Genomic DNA, 15,823 nt, shown 5'->3' on the forward strand with positions numbered 1-15,823 from the left:
CGTCGCAGAACCGCCCCCGCAGGCGCACTGCAGCCGATTGCGCAGGCGTGGCTCCAGCACGCGTTGCCGTGGCGGCGTTGGTGCGGGACTGCGCCGGCGCGCAGGGCGAGAGGCTGGCAGTGCGCATGCGCCGCGTCGGCGTGCGGAGCGCCGCGGTCTGTTGGCGCTTTTGCGCGCGGAAAGATGGCGGAACAGGCTACCAAGTCCGTGCTGTTTGTGTGTCTGGGTAAGAGGGCGCCGACTTACTCATGTTCTGACGTCCCCTCGAGGGTTGGATCGGGCTTGGGCGCTGTGGATTATGCCGCCGGGCTAGGAACAATGAGGGGGGGAGGCCAGGGACTGGGAGGGCTAGGGTGTTCCAGGAGTGTCTCGCAGCCCCCCCGTTCCCCATCCGCCCCGTTCACCGGCCCAGCCTGCCCTGTAAACCTGGGTCCCCTCGCACCTGCCATATATCCAGGGCTTTTGGCATTTGCAGCCACAGCCCCTACAAGCCAAGGTTCGTTCTTTGCACCTACTAGAATCCCTCTCGTTCCCCTCCAATGGGCCCAGGTAGGCCTGGGGTTGTTGGACTGATGTGGCCTCTTAGGGGCCTCCGGAGTCCTATGACAAAATTGTTTTGCTTGCTGGTTTCCTTAGGCCGTTCTTAGATATGGATCTGAGCTAAACGGAGATGAAGTTTTACGGTTTCGGGTTTCTTGATTGTAAAAGCCAAGCCAAGGAGAACTGGAGGTCCCTATATAACTTTGCCCATGAAAAATTAAAGTGTATTTTATTAATGGCTTTTAGGAACTTTCCAGCTTAAAATATTTTCACTCCTGGAATTTCAACACTTAGCTTACCTTACTTCAAACATAATTTACTTTCCGTTTGGTTTTCAGGGATCTTCCCTCGGTGTAGTACTACAAGGTTATATCCTGAGAGGAAGGCCTAAATTGTCAGTAGTCCAGTTACTTAAAACCTTCTGAGAGTTTACATTTCCTGCAGAGTAAAATTTCTGTTTATTTTTACAGACTCCTCACTTTATCTCCTGTACCTTTTCCTGCTCACACTCTCGGGACACTGGCTTACAGAATCTTTCGTTGTTCTGTAGCACTTCATATGCTTACTGAGCCTCCATGGCTGGGTGCCCATTATGCATTTTGCCTGGAACGTCTTTTTATTTTATAAAGTCAAACCCAAATATTTCCTCCTTTGCTTTCCCAGACCATGAGTTGCTTCTTGTGATTGCTTATCGACATCCTTTATTACACAAATTTTACTATAATTATTTGGTAGTCTGTTGAAATTCCAGCTAAGTTTAATTTTCTGGAGGGTGATAACTGTGGCTTATTTTTTATTTTGTTTCCAGCTTTAGGACAATATATGATAAACGCTGACTAGATTTTGTAGAAGTTGATTTCTGTGAAAGAAGATTTGGAAGGCTCGCCTTATTTCACATTGGTAGTGGGCATCATTTGATTTTTTTTTTTTTTTTTTTTTTTTTTTTTTTTTTTTTTTTTTGAGGCGGAGTCTTCTCTCTGTTGCCCAGGCTGGAGTGCAGTGGCGCCTTCTCAGCTCGCTGCAAGCTCCGCCTCCCGGGTTCGCGCCATTCTCCTGCCTCAGCCTCCCGAGTAGCTGGGACTACAGGCGCCCGCCACTGCGCCCGGCTAATTTTTTGTATTTTAGTAGAGACGGGGTTTCACCGTGTTAGCCAGGATGGTCTCGATCTCCTGACCTCGTGATCCGCCCGCCTCGGCCTCCCAACCCAAAGTGCTGGGATTACAGGCGTGAGCCACCGCGCCCGGCCCATCATTTGATTTTTTAAGACTTATTGAAGGCTGAATGAAATCAATAAGTTTATTAAACAGTGGTTTGGTTAAGGATGGTTACCAAATACTATTCCATTCCCTTGTATATTTCTGGTTGGTATTGTCGATTATGCTGGTATAAGGTATCATGGTTGCTGTTAACGGGGAGGTGGATCCTTGCATATGCAGTAGTCCCACTTTAGCTGTAGGTGGTACATTCCAAGACTCTCCAGTGGATCCTGAAACCGTGGATAGTACCGGACCCAATTGCTGTCAGTTGGAACATGTGTCTGCTCATTTCTTCCACCCGCAAATGTAATGCCGTTTCCACCTTAACTAAGCACTTACAACTGTGGTCGCAACTTTCGCAGTTTGAGGCGAGACGACAAACTGTCAGGAATTTCTTTTTCCTTGTTTACATTTTCATGGATAGAAGATTTGTTCGTACCGTAGATCTTAGTAACCTCAGTATAAGATTTTTTTTTTTTCTTTCCATAAGAAGTCAAAAACTTTCACCTTTTTACTTAAAGGTAGTGCTTATGGCCTCTCTGCCGTATCTGAATTGCTAGCTTCACTACTCTTATGCTTTGGGACCATTACTAGTAAACTAAGGGTGACTTGAACTGAGGCACTGTGATAGCATATCACAATGGATCTGATAAGCAAGAGGGCAGTAGGTGGATAGACAGCATGGATACGCTGGACAAAGGCATGATTCACTTCTGGGGCAGGACGGAATGGGATGGCATGAGAATTTATCCTGCTGCTTAGAACAGTGCACAATTTAAAACTTAGGAATTATTTGTTTGTGGAATTCTTCATTTAATATTTTCCAACTGAAACTGACCACAGGGTAACCATGGAAAGCAAAGCCTTGTAATATGGGGGACTACTGTATTTCAATACAATTCAATGATTTGTTGTTGTTGTTGTTGAGCGTCTACTATATGACATGCACTCCTCTAAGTGGTAGGGATATATGGAGTGGTGAACACAACAGACAAAAATCCCAGCCTCTCTGGAGCTCACGTTCTCTCAGTCACCAGCCAGTGTTAATCGATGCACTCAATTGGTTGGTATGAAGCATTAAGAAAAATAGAGCAGAAAAGGGGAATGAGAGTGGAGTGCAGTTTTGAGTGGGGTGGTCAGGGAAGGCCCCACCTGATAGATGACCTTTGAGTAAAGACTTGAAGGAGGTGAGGAAGCAAGCCTAGGATATTTTGGAGAAGCATCCTGAACCCAGAGGAAAGCAGGTAAAGGTTTTGAAGGGAGAATACTGGCCATGGTCGTGAACCACAGGGAAGCCACAGTGGCTGGACCTGGTGGCTGGATACCTTTTCTCAGTCGAGATTCCTCATCTATACCGGAAGATTTAGCAGATAATTTGAGTGACTGTTTTCTCAGTGCTTCCATTGTAGATGTATAGGGAGAAGTTAATTCCTTATATACACTGGTCCTTTAGGGCAGGAGTCTGCAAATTCTTTGTGTAAAGAACCAGATTATAATTATTTTAGATTTGCTTCACATGCCATACAGAAAGGATGTAGCACAAAGTACCCATGCATGTGGTGAACCTGGCTGTGTTCTAGTGGATCTTCATTTATGGACATGACAGTTGGAACTCCATATAATTTTCACATGTCACAAGATATGCTACTTTTGGATTTTTTCCAACTACTCAACAATGTAAAAATTATTCTTACCGCTGTGGGCTGTACACAAAGGTGGACCATGAGCCAATTTACAGACCCATGTTTTATATCCAGATCTTGGGAGGCCATGTGAAGACTTGGGCTTACTCTAAATAAACATTGGAAGGTTTTGAGCAGACGTGGGAAATGATCAAATTTAAGTTTAAAAAGAAGAGTTTCAGCTGTTGTTTTGAGATTAAACTGGAGGTGGAGCATGCCCTTACTGGTTGGGTGGTGAGTAGTTGCATTCTGAGGGAATTTGAGCGGTAAGTGGCACTTTATTTGGTAGCCGTGTAGAGGAGAGTAACAGTTGTATGCTTTTGAAATGTAAAAAGTTTTGTTCCTTCAAAGCATTTATTTGGACCCTTTTGAGACTGAAGTGTAGAAAAGCATCAGAGGTTTTTCACCAGGGAAGCTAATGATGGGAAATAATTGAGCTGCTTACTACAGCCCAATCATGAAGGGTGCTTTATGTTTTTGTAAGATAGAGACTTACCAGTGAAGATGATGCAGGAGCCATGACCCAGCCAGCATGGTTGGTGGAGATAGCACATGCTGGTGGAGTCACTTTACTTCTGGGCTACACCCGTACTGGGTGCTGGGTCTCTTACCAGGTATAGCAGACACAGCCCTACCCTCCCAGAGCCTACCTGTTGCCTTTTATGAGTCTCCATCCTTGAATTGAAGGTGCTGAAGAAGGGTATAAAATAGTCTGCCTAATTTGGAAAAGACAAACTTGATACTTTACAGATTGGAACAGTTTTTAAAGGCATTTGAGGTTGGAGTGTTCTGTTTTTAGAACTTGTTCTGTAGGTGAAGTACATGCAGTGTTTCACTGAAGACCAGGGTGCTCCATTTTTTCATGACACAATTTGGTGGCATCAACTTTCGAAATCAACAGGGCAAACTACTATTAGCCTTCAGGACAGTTAATAATGCAAGTTTTCATATTGTTGTGGGGAAAGTGAACTGTTATTTTACAGTTAATGATAATTATTTGTAAACGTGTGGGGCTAGTCTTTATTATTACATTTTTAGATGCTGAGATATTAGGCATCTGTTGTACAGTTCCAAAATAATAAGAAGTGTCTTAATTTAGAAATATAATGTTTGCTGTTAAAAATATTCCCAGGGTATATGGTGACAAGTAAAAGAGTTACACACCCATGGGAAGCCTTTCAGTAATTAAAATAGTGCTGATGACAATACCTGTTTAAAAAACTAAACAAAATTTAGAATGTCGAAAGGAACAACTTCACAACACAAATTGGCATAGAGAGGGCATTCAAGGCTAATTTGTTGTCTCTCCCTTTATGGTTTGTAGGTAAGATTTTTTACTGCTGTGGAAACTGCAGTCTTCTGTGAGAAAAAATTACATAATGTGCTTAGGTCTTACAATGTAGAAACTGAAGGCTGTAGTAAGGCAATAAGTTGGTTTTCTGAATTAGGGAATTAGCTGTGTTTTACAACACTAGAAGATCCTCATTGTACTTGTTTGTCATAAACAGAAACCCTAATAATGATAAAGAGTAAACTCTTATTTAGTGCTGTCTATTCTCACAGTTCTTCTTTTTCTTATCTGTTTCCTAAATTCAGTTCCTAATGTTTGGACTCAGTATGGTGCTTTGGCATTAAGGATACTGGAAGGCCTCAGAGTAGCCCCGGAAGCAAGGTCATAGAAACGGTCATTTATCTTCCCCAACACAGATCATAGAAACTAGAACTCCTCTCCCGCAAAGCAAGCCATAAAACCTACAAAGGTCACTCTCTCCCTTCTGCCTTCTCTTGAAGACACCATTCCAGAGGGGCCCTGCCTCATTCCTGGGGAAGGAAATGCTGTGGCCCTGCTGGGTTTCCCTCCTCAGTCCACTACCATTGGATCATTTCCTTTTGTCCAGTTCCATTTCTACATGGCTGTGCATTGGTCATCTAAGCATCAAAACCATTTCCCTGGGTCTTTGGGTCTTCGTTTCTGAAGGCTTCCATGTCACATAAAACTGATTAAATAGATTTGCTATGTTTTTTCTTTTGTTAACCTGCCTTTTGTTACAGGAGTATCTTCCATGACCTTTATGATGGTTGAGGAATGCTGCCACACCTTTCCACTCTGACACTGTCTTGTATTTGCTCCTTCATAGGAGCCTCTTACAAGGTCTCTCCAATTCAGTAATGTGATCTTCTAGCGTTTCCTTAGCCCTGCCAGTAATTTTGGTAACTTGTAGGAAGGGTCTATGTTTTAAACAACTTTCTGTCTTCAGGTTAGGGCACAGTGCTTGGCACATAGAGTGGGCATACAAAATATGTTTGTTGAATAAGTCATATTACCCTTTTCCATAGGACTTTCTATTTCTCCTCATAGTGGCTACGCAAAGTCCAAGTCTTGGCCCTTTGTTTTAGGCCTCCTGTATACCAGCCCATCAGTTTCCAGACACTGGCTGGCTGTACCTGAAGCATCGCAGCCTCACCTGCTTAGTGCCACAATCCCCCTGAGTTAAATGCCTTTCCCTTCCTCTGTCCATTAAGATCCTGATCATCCTTTAAATATCATCTCTAATCTTTCTTTTTTCTGGTAGGAAATTTTCTTACGTCTTGTTTTTGCTTTGTAGCATCGTTCTTTTTCTGTGCTACTGTAGTATATTGCTTATTAGTATTCATTTTCCCACTTTTATTATAGCCAACTGTGTACCTCCCATAAGTACATTGCTTGTATATGGTAGATCTATTTTGGGATGAGATCTTATGTCTTTTTCCTCTGGGTAGTAATGAATTTGGCCCTTACCTTAGCTCCTGGGAGGTAACCTCTAAATGCCCTGGAGTTTTCTAGGAGTGATGGGAGTGTCTTAGTTATTGAAGTGGCCCCCGTAGTATATATGCTCATGAGATGACTCAGGGTGGGGGCTTTGAGCCACGGGTGGGAGGGAGCCTGGAGATTGAGTTCAGCTGAATGGCCAGTGATTGAACCCATTGTGTCTCCCTCCAGAAACCCCAGTAAAACTTCAGAGCACCAAGGCTCTGAGGAGCTTCCCGGGTTGGCAGTACTCTTTGAATATTGCCCCATGTTGATGACAGGAGGGGAAGGTGTCCCAGAGGACAGTGGAGCTACCCGTCAGGAAACCTCCCAGAGTGTGCCCTGGGGGTCACTTGCTTTGGCTGTTTTTTTTTTTTTTTCATTTTTGTTTTTGTTACTGTTATTATAATGAAATTGTAATGGTAAGTGTTCTGCTTTCCTGAGTTTGGGGAGTAATTCGGGGGAATTATCAAACCTGAGGGAGCCCTGGGGAACCTGGATTTCTCACTTGCTGTCTGAAGTAGGGGTGGCCCTGGGGTCGACATCATGGTCTGGAGAGTGGTGTCCCCGACCTTGGGCTGCTGATGCCTGGATCTGTGTCCCTGGGCTTTGCGTGTGATCGCTCAGTGAATGTCGGTGTTGAATCGCTGTTTATGCTTAAATGCATGTTTGTGTGTTTGTGTGTTGTTTTGTGAAACAATAGTCATCCTTATGTGTGATATACTTGAAAATACAAAGTTTGCCCTTGAACCACAGGGGTTTGAACTTCGAGGGATTTATTCAAGTAATTTTTTTAACCAAGCACAGATGGAAAATACCCTGTTGTCTGAGTGAAAAACCCATCTATATGGAGGGCTGACTTTTCCTATACTTGGGCTCCAAATTTGCAGGGGCCACCTGTGGGACCTGAGTATGCAGGTTTTGGTATACTGGGTAGGTGTGGGAGGGTGTCCTGAACCAGCTCCCTGAGTCTGCTGAGGGACAGACCACTGTATTTTATTTTTATTCTGTTGTATTTCATTTTAAAATAAGCTGGTTGCAACCCACTTGATTTTCATGATTCGCTCCTGGATCTTTAGTAGCAGCTCTTTAAACAATAATTTTGGTTGAAATTGTTACTCTGATATCTTTGTCATCTATACTTGGAGTACTTGGCCGGTTGGTGTCAGGTCACTGAACTTCTCCAGCAGGGTCTACCCTCACTGGTTGGACAAAGGCGTCAAAGGATAGTGTTGGTGGCCTTTATTTTTCCTGAGGGCTAGCACAGCCCCTGCGTGTCAGGTGTGTGAGGAGGGAACTGGCCTGTGTCCTTCCACCCAACCTAACCCTCTGTCCCCCAACCCCCCCTTTTTTTAAAGGTAACATTTGTCGATCACCCATTGCAGAAGCAGTTTTCAGGAAACTTGTAACTGATCAAAACATCTCAGAGAATGTAAGTACCATTCTTTATCTTAAAGAGGCCAGCCTGAACTCTTCTGGGCAGGAAATTGCCAAAAAAACATTCCATGTTTCTTCCCCTGCAGTGGAGGGTAGACAGCGCGGCGACTTCCGGGTATGAGATAGGGAACGCCCCTGACTACCGAGGGCAGAACTGCATGAAGAGGCACGGCATCCCCATGAGCCACGTTGCCCGGCAGGTACCGTCCTTGGACTTGAAGATGTGTGTTTTGTGTTTCAGTGGGTCATTGACAGCGGTGCTGTTTCTGACTGGAACGTGGGCCGGTCCCCAGACCCAAGAGCTGTGAGCTGCCTAAGAAATCATGGCATTCACACAGCCCATAAAGCAAGACAGGTAGACAAGCTCTTGTTCCATTTCTAATATGTAGAGTCCAGTAACTTGAGAAGTAGTGAAAGGATTAACTAGATTTGTATATTAATGAATGTGTTTGTTTAGGGTGAGCTTAACCAGCTACAGTGTGTCCATTTTGTTTCACTTCTGGTTGCACAGTGTTGAAAGACTTGCATGACTTTAGAATTTATTTATTAAAATGCACATAAAAGCTAGGTAATTTATAATGAGAGAGCCTGACTGCGAGCTTGGGCTGAGCGGTGCTCTCTGTCTTCTCTTCCTTCCTGCATAATTTTTATTAAACATTTAGGCCATAGTAATTATCCTGCCTATATTGCAAGTTTGTTGCTAGAATTAAGTTATATAATATATACAAAACATTTTTTCAACTGTGAAGTGCCATAGTAATATAGGGTAATACCAACAACATTATGGACACATAATTATAGTGTGTTGTGCCACACTTGAAGTTTAGAGTCTAATAAAGTCACAATCAAATTCTGCAATTTCAGTTGAAGATAACCTTGTCTTTATATTATAAATTAGAAGCTAAAGTTGATTTTTCTAAGAGTTATTTATTTAAATGAAGTACTGTGGGACTGACCTTTTCTGAAATGGAATTGTCATTGGTCAGGTGATTAAACATTTTTATACAATTTATCCATCCTAATCTCTTCAGGCCTTTGCATACCTTGCCAGTTTCTACTGGCCATTGTTGAAAATAGATTTATTTGGAGCAGTCCTTCAGAATATGAGCACTCATACTTTGAAGTTTTATGTTTTTAAGGTCAGTTTTTTTTTTTCACTAAGTGTGTAATATGAGTGGATGCAAATGAAGTATTTTAAAGACATATTAGGAACTTTTTTAAAGAACAGTTTTAGAAGCAGTATTTGCACATGTTTCTTGCTTTTTTTTTCCTGTTTCTTTTAAGAAATTTTTAAGGTATGTTTTATGAATCAGTATCACATCAGATCTTTGTTTACAAGTTCTTTTCCTTTACTAATGTCACAATGTGTGATAACTATTGTCCATTTCTTAAAATCTCAATTTTCTCAGTGCCTTTCAACCTGTGTTTAATAAATGAAGTATTTTTAGGGTGCTTATTTTTAACTCTTATAGTTAGTCTTTTAGAATACGTGAGCTTTCTGCCCAGTTAGTTCAAAGGAGATTTTTTTACTTTATTATACATTATGTTCTCTTTTCGGTAAACTTTTCATTGACTTGTGTACACAGATTGTGAGTGCAACCCTGAGGCCCCATAATAGCCCCCTCCCCACTCCTCCAGAGATCCCCACAAAAAATTGGTTGTACTTTTTAACTTCATAGAAGTGGAATTATGGTACATGCTGTTGTCTGTCAGCTTTTTTTGCTTGTGAGAATCTCCGTGTTTATTGTAGCAATAGAATTGTCATTGCTGGATACGATGTCATTTCACAGTTTGTCCGCTCTCCTCCTGGTGGGGGCTGGGGGGTTTCTAGTTTGGGGCTACTGCAGATAGTGCTGCTGTGGTAACGGTGTGCACCTGCTGTGTTCTGTTGGAGTCATGCCCAGCAGACACTGTGTAGTGGGGTACACATCCTCATGAAACAGATTGGGGATGTTCCCTCTTTTTCTTCTCTAAAAAAAGTTTGTTGAAGATTGATAGTATTTCTGCTTATCATTTGAAAAATTTGCTAATGGGTTGTCTTTTTGTTGTCTATTACTTTCTCTGGCAGTCTTTCAGTTTTTCTTTCGGAATTTGGTTTTCAGCAGTTTCGGTATGGTAGACCAGATATGATCCTTGACGTTGCGACTTGATGCTTTTCATCAATTTTGGAAGATCCCAGGCTGTTATCTTTTCATATTGTACTTCTCTTTCTCTTTTCTACTGAGATTCACCTTATGTGTATATTGAACATGTATTTCTAACGCTCTTCTATTTTCTATCCCTTTCACTCTCTTCTTCAGTCTGATATTTTCTGCCGACCTGTTTTCTGATATACAAATCTTTCTGCCGTTTTCAAACAGTATCAAGATTGTCTGTTATTTACTTAATTCTTTAAGTTTCATTTTTTTTTTTTTTTTTTTTTTTTGTAGATTCTATTTTTCTGGTGAAATTCTACATCTTGCTCTATGTTTTCTTGAGCATTCTATCACAACTGCTTTAAATACCGTGGCAACTCTGATTATCTGATTTTCTGATTATCTGGACCATTTGTGAGTCTGCTTTCCTTTTCTGTTTTTTTCTCTTTGTTTTGTTGCTTGTATATCTTTGTCCGTTTGTGCTGCTCTAACAGTACCTGAGACTGGGTAATTTACAACGAACAGAGATTTATTTTCTATAGTTCCAGAGGCTGTGAAGTCCAAAGTCAAGGGGCTCATGGGGCTGTGAGGTCCTTCTTGCTGCCTGATCCTGTGGTAGAAGGTGAAGGAGTCGAGAGGGTCCCAGAGTGAGTGAGAGCGAGAACTAGAAAAACAAGAGGAGGAAAACAGAGGAGAGAGAGAGGACCCATCAGTGTCAGGAGCCCACTCCCAAGCTAGTAGCATTGATCAAGATCCTCCCTCTCACTGTTGTTGCGTTGGGGATGAAGTTTCCAGCACAGGAACTTTGGGGGACACATCCAAACCATAACATAGGATTTAAATAATTGTAAAGAGGTAAAGAGTTCTGCTACCGAACTGTTTGAGATCCCTGTTCTGAGGCCTCGTCATTGCCCAGTTTTAGCGGGAAGAGAAGTGGCAAGTGGCAGGAGTCTACAGATTGGGGACTGCACCTTTTTTTGAGGTACCTTTTTTATGAACAGTGTTTATTGGAACACGGCCAGACTTGTTCATTCACCTGCAGTGTGTGGCTGCTTTTGTGCGAGAGCCGCAGAGCTAGAGCGGCCTCATGGCCCCCAAAGCCTGATGGTCACTAGAGCATTGGTTTTGTATATGGGGTTTCTAGTTGTTTTTAGTAGTAGGGATGATTTGCCACAAGCTGCTGCAAGTGGAAATCCTTTACTGTGCATTTGTTACATAAGTTATAGCTGTTTCTTTTCTTTCTCAATTATTGTAACATCTAAAAATTATGTAACAATTACTAAGTCTTTTTTTATGAAAAATTTACAATTAGTCCAGAATTTAAAACAAGTTTAGTATTAAATCTTAAGGCATTTCTCACATAACTAATTTGGAGAAATAATACTGTTCAGGCTTGGTGGCTCACACTTATAATCCTAAAAACACTTTGAGAGGCTCAACATTGCTTGAGCCTAAAAGGTCAAGACCAGCCTGGGTAATATAGTGAGACCCATCTCTACAAAAATTTAAAAAGTTAGCTGGATGCTATGACATGTGCCTGTAGTCCCAGCTATTTGGGAGGCTGAGGTAGGAAGATGGCTTGAACTCAAGAAGTTGAGGCTGCAGTGAGCTATGGTCTCACCACTGCCCCCCAGCATTGGTGACAGTGAGACCTTTTCTCTAAAAACAAAAAAGAAAAAAAAATTCAGTATTGTACTTATTCTCGATTTTGAAATAAGTCAGTGCCATGGGAGTGTTGACGAAATACGGTCCTTTCTAGTTTCTGGAAGTGCATGCTAAAAGCTGAAGTTTCTCATTTTTTAGAAGAACAAGTGTATTAGGAAAATTACACTTTCCGCCTTTGTTCCGCAGTACGTATGTTTATGTTTCTTATTCTGCCATTATTTATAGTAGTTGAAATTCACAAAATAATCTTTTTATTTATATTTTAAGTAGGTATATTTATAGATTATATCAGAAAACAATGATAAGCTTTCAGGTTACAATCAGTAGAAATACTGAGTGGCATTCTCTTCTGTGTCAGGTTTAAATTATGGATATTCGATCAAAATAAAGGAGGACTGTCGGTTATTACTCCTGTGTCTCTTTCTTAGTGACCACCTCTGACCACCCAACTTAATACTTCTCCTTCTCCCTGCCCCAGACCTGTGTGTACCTCCTCTCTGCTTTATTTCCTCCGGGGCATCTGTGCCTCCTGTGTGTTGCCTGCCCCGTGTAGAAGGGCAGCTCCACCAGACACGGCTTATCCGCTTAGCTTGGTGTGTGTCACTGGGGCCCAGGATGTTCAGTGCTTGTGGAATGAAAAATAGAGTAGAATAATGAAGGGGATTAAATATGTGACATTTTAGTATGTTGACTGTGTTATACATTGTTACTAAGGAATTGAAGCTGATGTATAAACATTGTGTCTACACATTATACTATTTTATGATTATTGTATGGAACTTTATAATACAAAATTTCTTTGCAGTACAATTTTGAGAAGTAGGTTAACTCTGTTCTAACTTAAAAGTATCCTAAAAATTATTTATTTAATTAAATTGTTAATTAGTGAATAACAGGCTCAAATATAGCAGTTTTTTTTTCTTTTAGTATTGCTTTGCATACTCTAGCCTTAAATGGTATAAACACTGTATTTTGACTTCTTATTCGATTTTAGATTACCAAAGAAGATTTTGCCACGTTTGATTATATACTATGTATGGATGAAAGCAATCTGAGGTAATCCTGTTTTTGAAGAATATGTCTGTTCAACTCTCAGTTCAGTAATGGGCCAAGTAATTTGTTGTCCAGATTTACTTTTTCTATTTTAAAGGTTTTAATAGTGATGGTCACTATATGTAGAATTATTTATTTAGAACAGCAAAAAAACTTAGTAATCTAGAATTGTCCCTTAGGTATTTTCAAGGAAATACACCTTAGAAAAGGGGAAGTCCAGTTATTAATAGCATCATTTAATTGGAAAACTAGCTTGACTGTGATAGTTTTGTATCAGGCACATTGTTCTACATGAGAGCAATTTTGTTATTTTTGCTGTAATGATTCCTGGACAGGGCAGTGTTTTATTGATTCTTAGGCCAAAGCTCTGCAACCGTAGGTTCCTTTTATTACCGCATCTTGTGAAAGAAGGACGTGAGAAACGGTAACGTTAGGTTGTGTCCCCAAGTTCACGCAGCTAGCGTGTGGTAGATGTGGTGGGATTTAAGCCTCGGCTCAGTGAGGCAGAGCCCTGCCGTCCTGCCTCAGTCACCACTCTCCTGACCTGCCCCAGTCCTCTACTTAGGGCGTCGTTGGGAACTAATCATAATTTAATGTCACTCCAGGATTCTGACTTACATCACGACTTTTTCATAAATAGTACTTGTTTTTGGTGAAGATAAACTATTTGTGCTTTTAATTACTTTTGTACAAATGAACAGATAGGGATGCACCAGTTTTAATTATTTTTTATTAATCAGGACCTTCATTAAAATGCATGCATTTTTTAATTTTATTTTTCAGTCCTTATTCTGTTCTCATTGTTTTCGCTGACACCATAGCTTATAGATATCGTAAAAACACCTTTTTGGGAGACCCCATTTGCTTTGATCGGCACTGAGCACTGTGTTTCTTTGTGTGGGGGGCAAGCGGAGTTCCTGCAGCCTCACGTTTGCATGTGCTGTTCCTCTGCCTGGAAGCTCCTCCTTGCTGCTTGGGCCATTCGGCTCCTATTTGCCTTTCGTGGGTCAGCTTAAATTCATTTCTTTGTAGAGGTATTCCACTACCCTGTCACTAGGCCAGATTGTGCATTAGACTTAGGCCTGCCCGCAGTTCTCGTCCCTGTGCCTACTCCTGAGCTGCTGTAAAACTTCACACACGGGGCTCTTGGCTGTTCCTTTCCCACATAAAGCACATGCCTGACTCATCGACTCATCTGTCGTAGGTGCTCAGTCGAAATGTGTTAAATAAATGGAGGCATTTAGTTCAGTTTGCCTTTTTCTTTTGTAGCAATGTGAAAGCTAAAGGTGGAAGTCTAGAGTGAAGCTGAGTTCTCAGCTTGGGCAGAGGCATGAGGAGTAAAAGGAGGAAGAGTAATTAAGGAGTGGGTCATGCTGCGGGAAGTGCTGTCAAGACACCTGAGGATGGAATTGGTAGCCCTCTGTTTGGGGACTGGTTCAGATGGTGTTTTGGGTTCCTTTCTGTCACCTTTGTTTTATCTCTGAAACTTGATTGTCTCAAAATATATTTCGTGGGAGAAAATATAGTTATTGTATATTTTGTATAACAGAATCAGTGAGAATAAGCTGCTGTCGCGAACTCTCTTGCCTAGAGAGGGCATTGGCATACAGCTGCAGAAGGGGCCACACGGGCCTGCTGAGTGTTCTTTTCATTTCAAATTAGGTCATCCTGTCTCGATTTTGATATGGATGTTTCATAAGACCCTAGCAGATGTCCCTGTTTAACTTGAAACCATAGATCAGAAAACTAAGTTCATGTTTCAATTTTACAGAGATTTGAATAGAAAAAGTAATCAAGTTAAAACCTGCAAAGCTAAAATTGAACTACTTGGGAGCTATGATCCACAAAAACAACTTATTATTGAAGATCCCTATTATGTAAGTACAGTTCACGTTTTAGGGCTAATATGATGACCCACCACGTGTGTATCCTGCAGTATTAAATAACAGAGTAGATTGTGTTCAGGATGTTTTTGTTATGCAGGTTTTGCCATTTTCTTCTTTTCCTGTCCATTTAGGGGAATGACTCTGACTTTGAGACGGTGTACCAGCAATGTGTCAGGTGCTGCAGAGCATTCTTGGAGAAGGCCGACTGAGGCAGGTTCATGCCCTGCTGTGGCCTGACTAGACCCCACCCTGAGGTCCTGCATTCTCAGTCAGTGTGTCATCATGTTCCAGAGCCCAAAGGCCCAGCTCTTTGTTCAGTTGACTTACTGTTTCTTACCTTAAAAAATATTGTAGATGGAAATCAGTTATGTTTGGCAGAAGAATCAATAAAATTATTTGATTCTGACAGTTTATGGGGTATATTAAGCATTCTTAGACTAGTTGAACATCTCACTTTGCCCCAATTACAAAAATAGTAGAACAAGCAACATACAACATAATGAAGGAAAACCTCACTTGAAGGCCCAGGTCAGCATCTAAGCCCGCTGAGACTTAGATAGTCAAGTCTACCTCTGCAGTAGGTTTGTGGATGGCCTGATGGAGGGCAGGTGCCCTCTGCTCCCTGTGCTACCTCTCTCTTCCCCAGGGCCTTTTATGGATTGACAGTAGCCCTCTCCATAGGAGCTCACAGTCTAGATTAGAAGTGTTTTAATTTATACACACCCATAGTGCACACTTGTATATTGAAAAGATAGGGAAGAGAGAAACATTTATGGAAACAGTCATTAGCACCTTCAATTCTTCATGATTTTTGTCGAGTTTACTTCATGAGGAGGTCAGCTCATTTGCTCCCATCTGAACCACTTTGCCTCTGAAACTTAATTATATCCAGAAAGAAGGACGCTTGTATGCTAGTCTAACTATGGTCAGTTGAGGAATATGACACTTTTTATATGCACATGTAACCCAAATGTCCAATATAAATTGGCTTATTTTTAAAAATAATTTTAAAAGTTGGGAAATGCTTTATTATTTGGCATGCTTAAATATTAAGTATTCTTCATCAGCATTTAATAAATGTATAGGCAGATATAGGTAATTTCTGTGTATTTTGAGATGATGTCGAAATCATGAATATTTCAAAATAAACTGGGGAGTTATAAAAATACAACTAGAGATATAAATCTGGTGTCTGCCTGTTTTTTTTATTGACAAGGAAGCATTTGAACACATCGTTTTGTCCCTTTTACATGATCTATGATGTTATGTGTGCATGTTTTATCTTCAGGATGAGAAAGTAAAATGATGAAAATAAGCACATTGCTGCCGCCTATCATAATGTCTAGTTTCTGAAAGGAGTTTGAGGTCCTACAGCTGGAAA

General features: G+C 41.3%; 1 protein-coding gene across 6 annotated transcripts; it reads left to right on the forward strand.

The window, feature by feature from the left end:
- The first annotated feature begins 83 nt into the window (after nt 1-83).
- ACP1 (acid phosphatase 1) lies at nt 84-15,626 on the forward strand. 6 transcript variants are annotated; one of them, XM_007971671.3, is made up of 7 exons: nt 84-226; nt 7,625-7,698; nt 7,790-7,903; nt 8,735-8,842; nt 12,498-12,559; nt 14,328-14,433; nt 14,574-15,626. In XM_007971671.3, the coding sequence occupies exons 1-7, from the start codon at nt 184-186 to the stop codon at nt 14,649-14,651; spliced, it is 585 nt and encodes a 194-aa protein (XP_007969862.1). In that variant the 5' UTR covers nt 84-183; the 3' UTR covers nt 14,652-15,626. The 6 variants fall into 6 exon arrangements, 5 of the variants coding, with proteins under 5 accessions (XP_007969862.1, XP_037862395.1, XP_007969858.1 ...); XM_007971667.3 differs by lacking the exon at nt 7,790-7,903 and adding an exon at nt 7,945-8,058 and having other exon boundaries at nt 101-226; XR_005243199.2 differs by lacking the exon at nt 8,735-8,842 and having other exon boundaries at nt 101-226; nt 7,790-8,058.
- Nucleotides 15,627-15,823: the final 197 nt, after the last annotated feature.

This window comes from Chlorocebus sabaeus, chromosome 14 (assembly GCF_047675955.1).
Source record: "Chlorocebus sabaeus isolate Y175 chromosome 14, mChlSab1.0.hap1, whole genome shotgun sequence".
Lineage (NCBI taxonomy): Eukaryota > Metazoa > Chordata > Mammalia > Primates > Cercopithecidae > Chlorocebus > Chlorocebus sabaeus.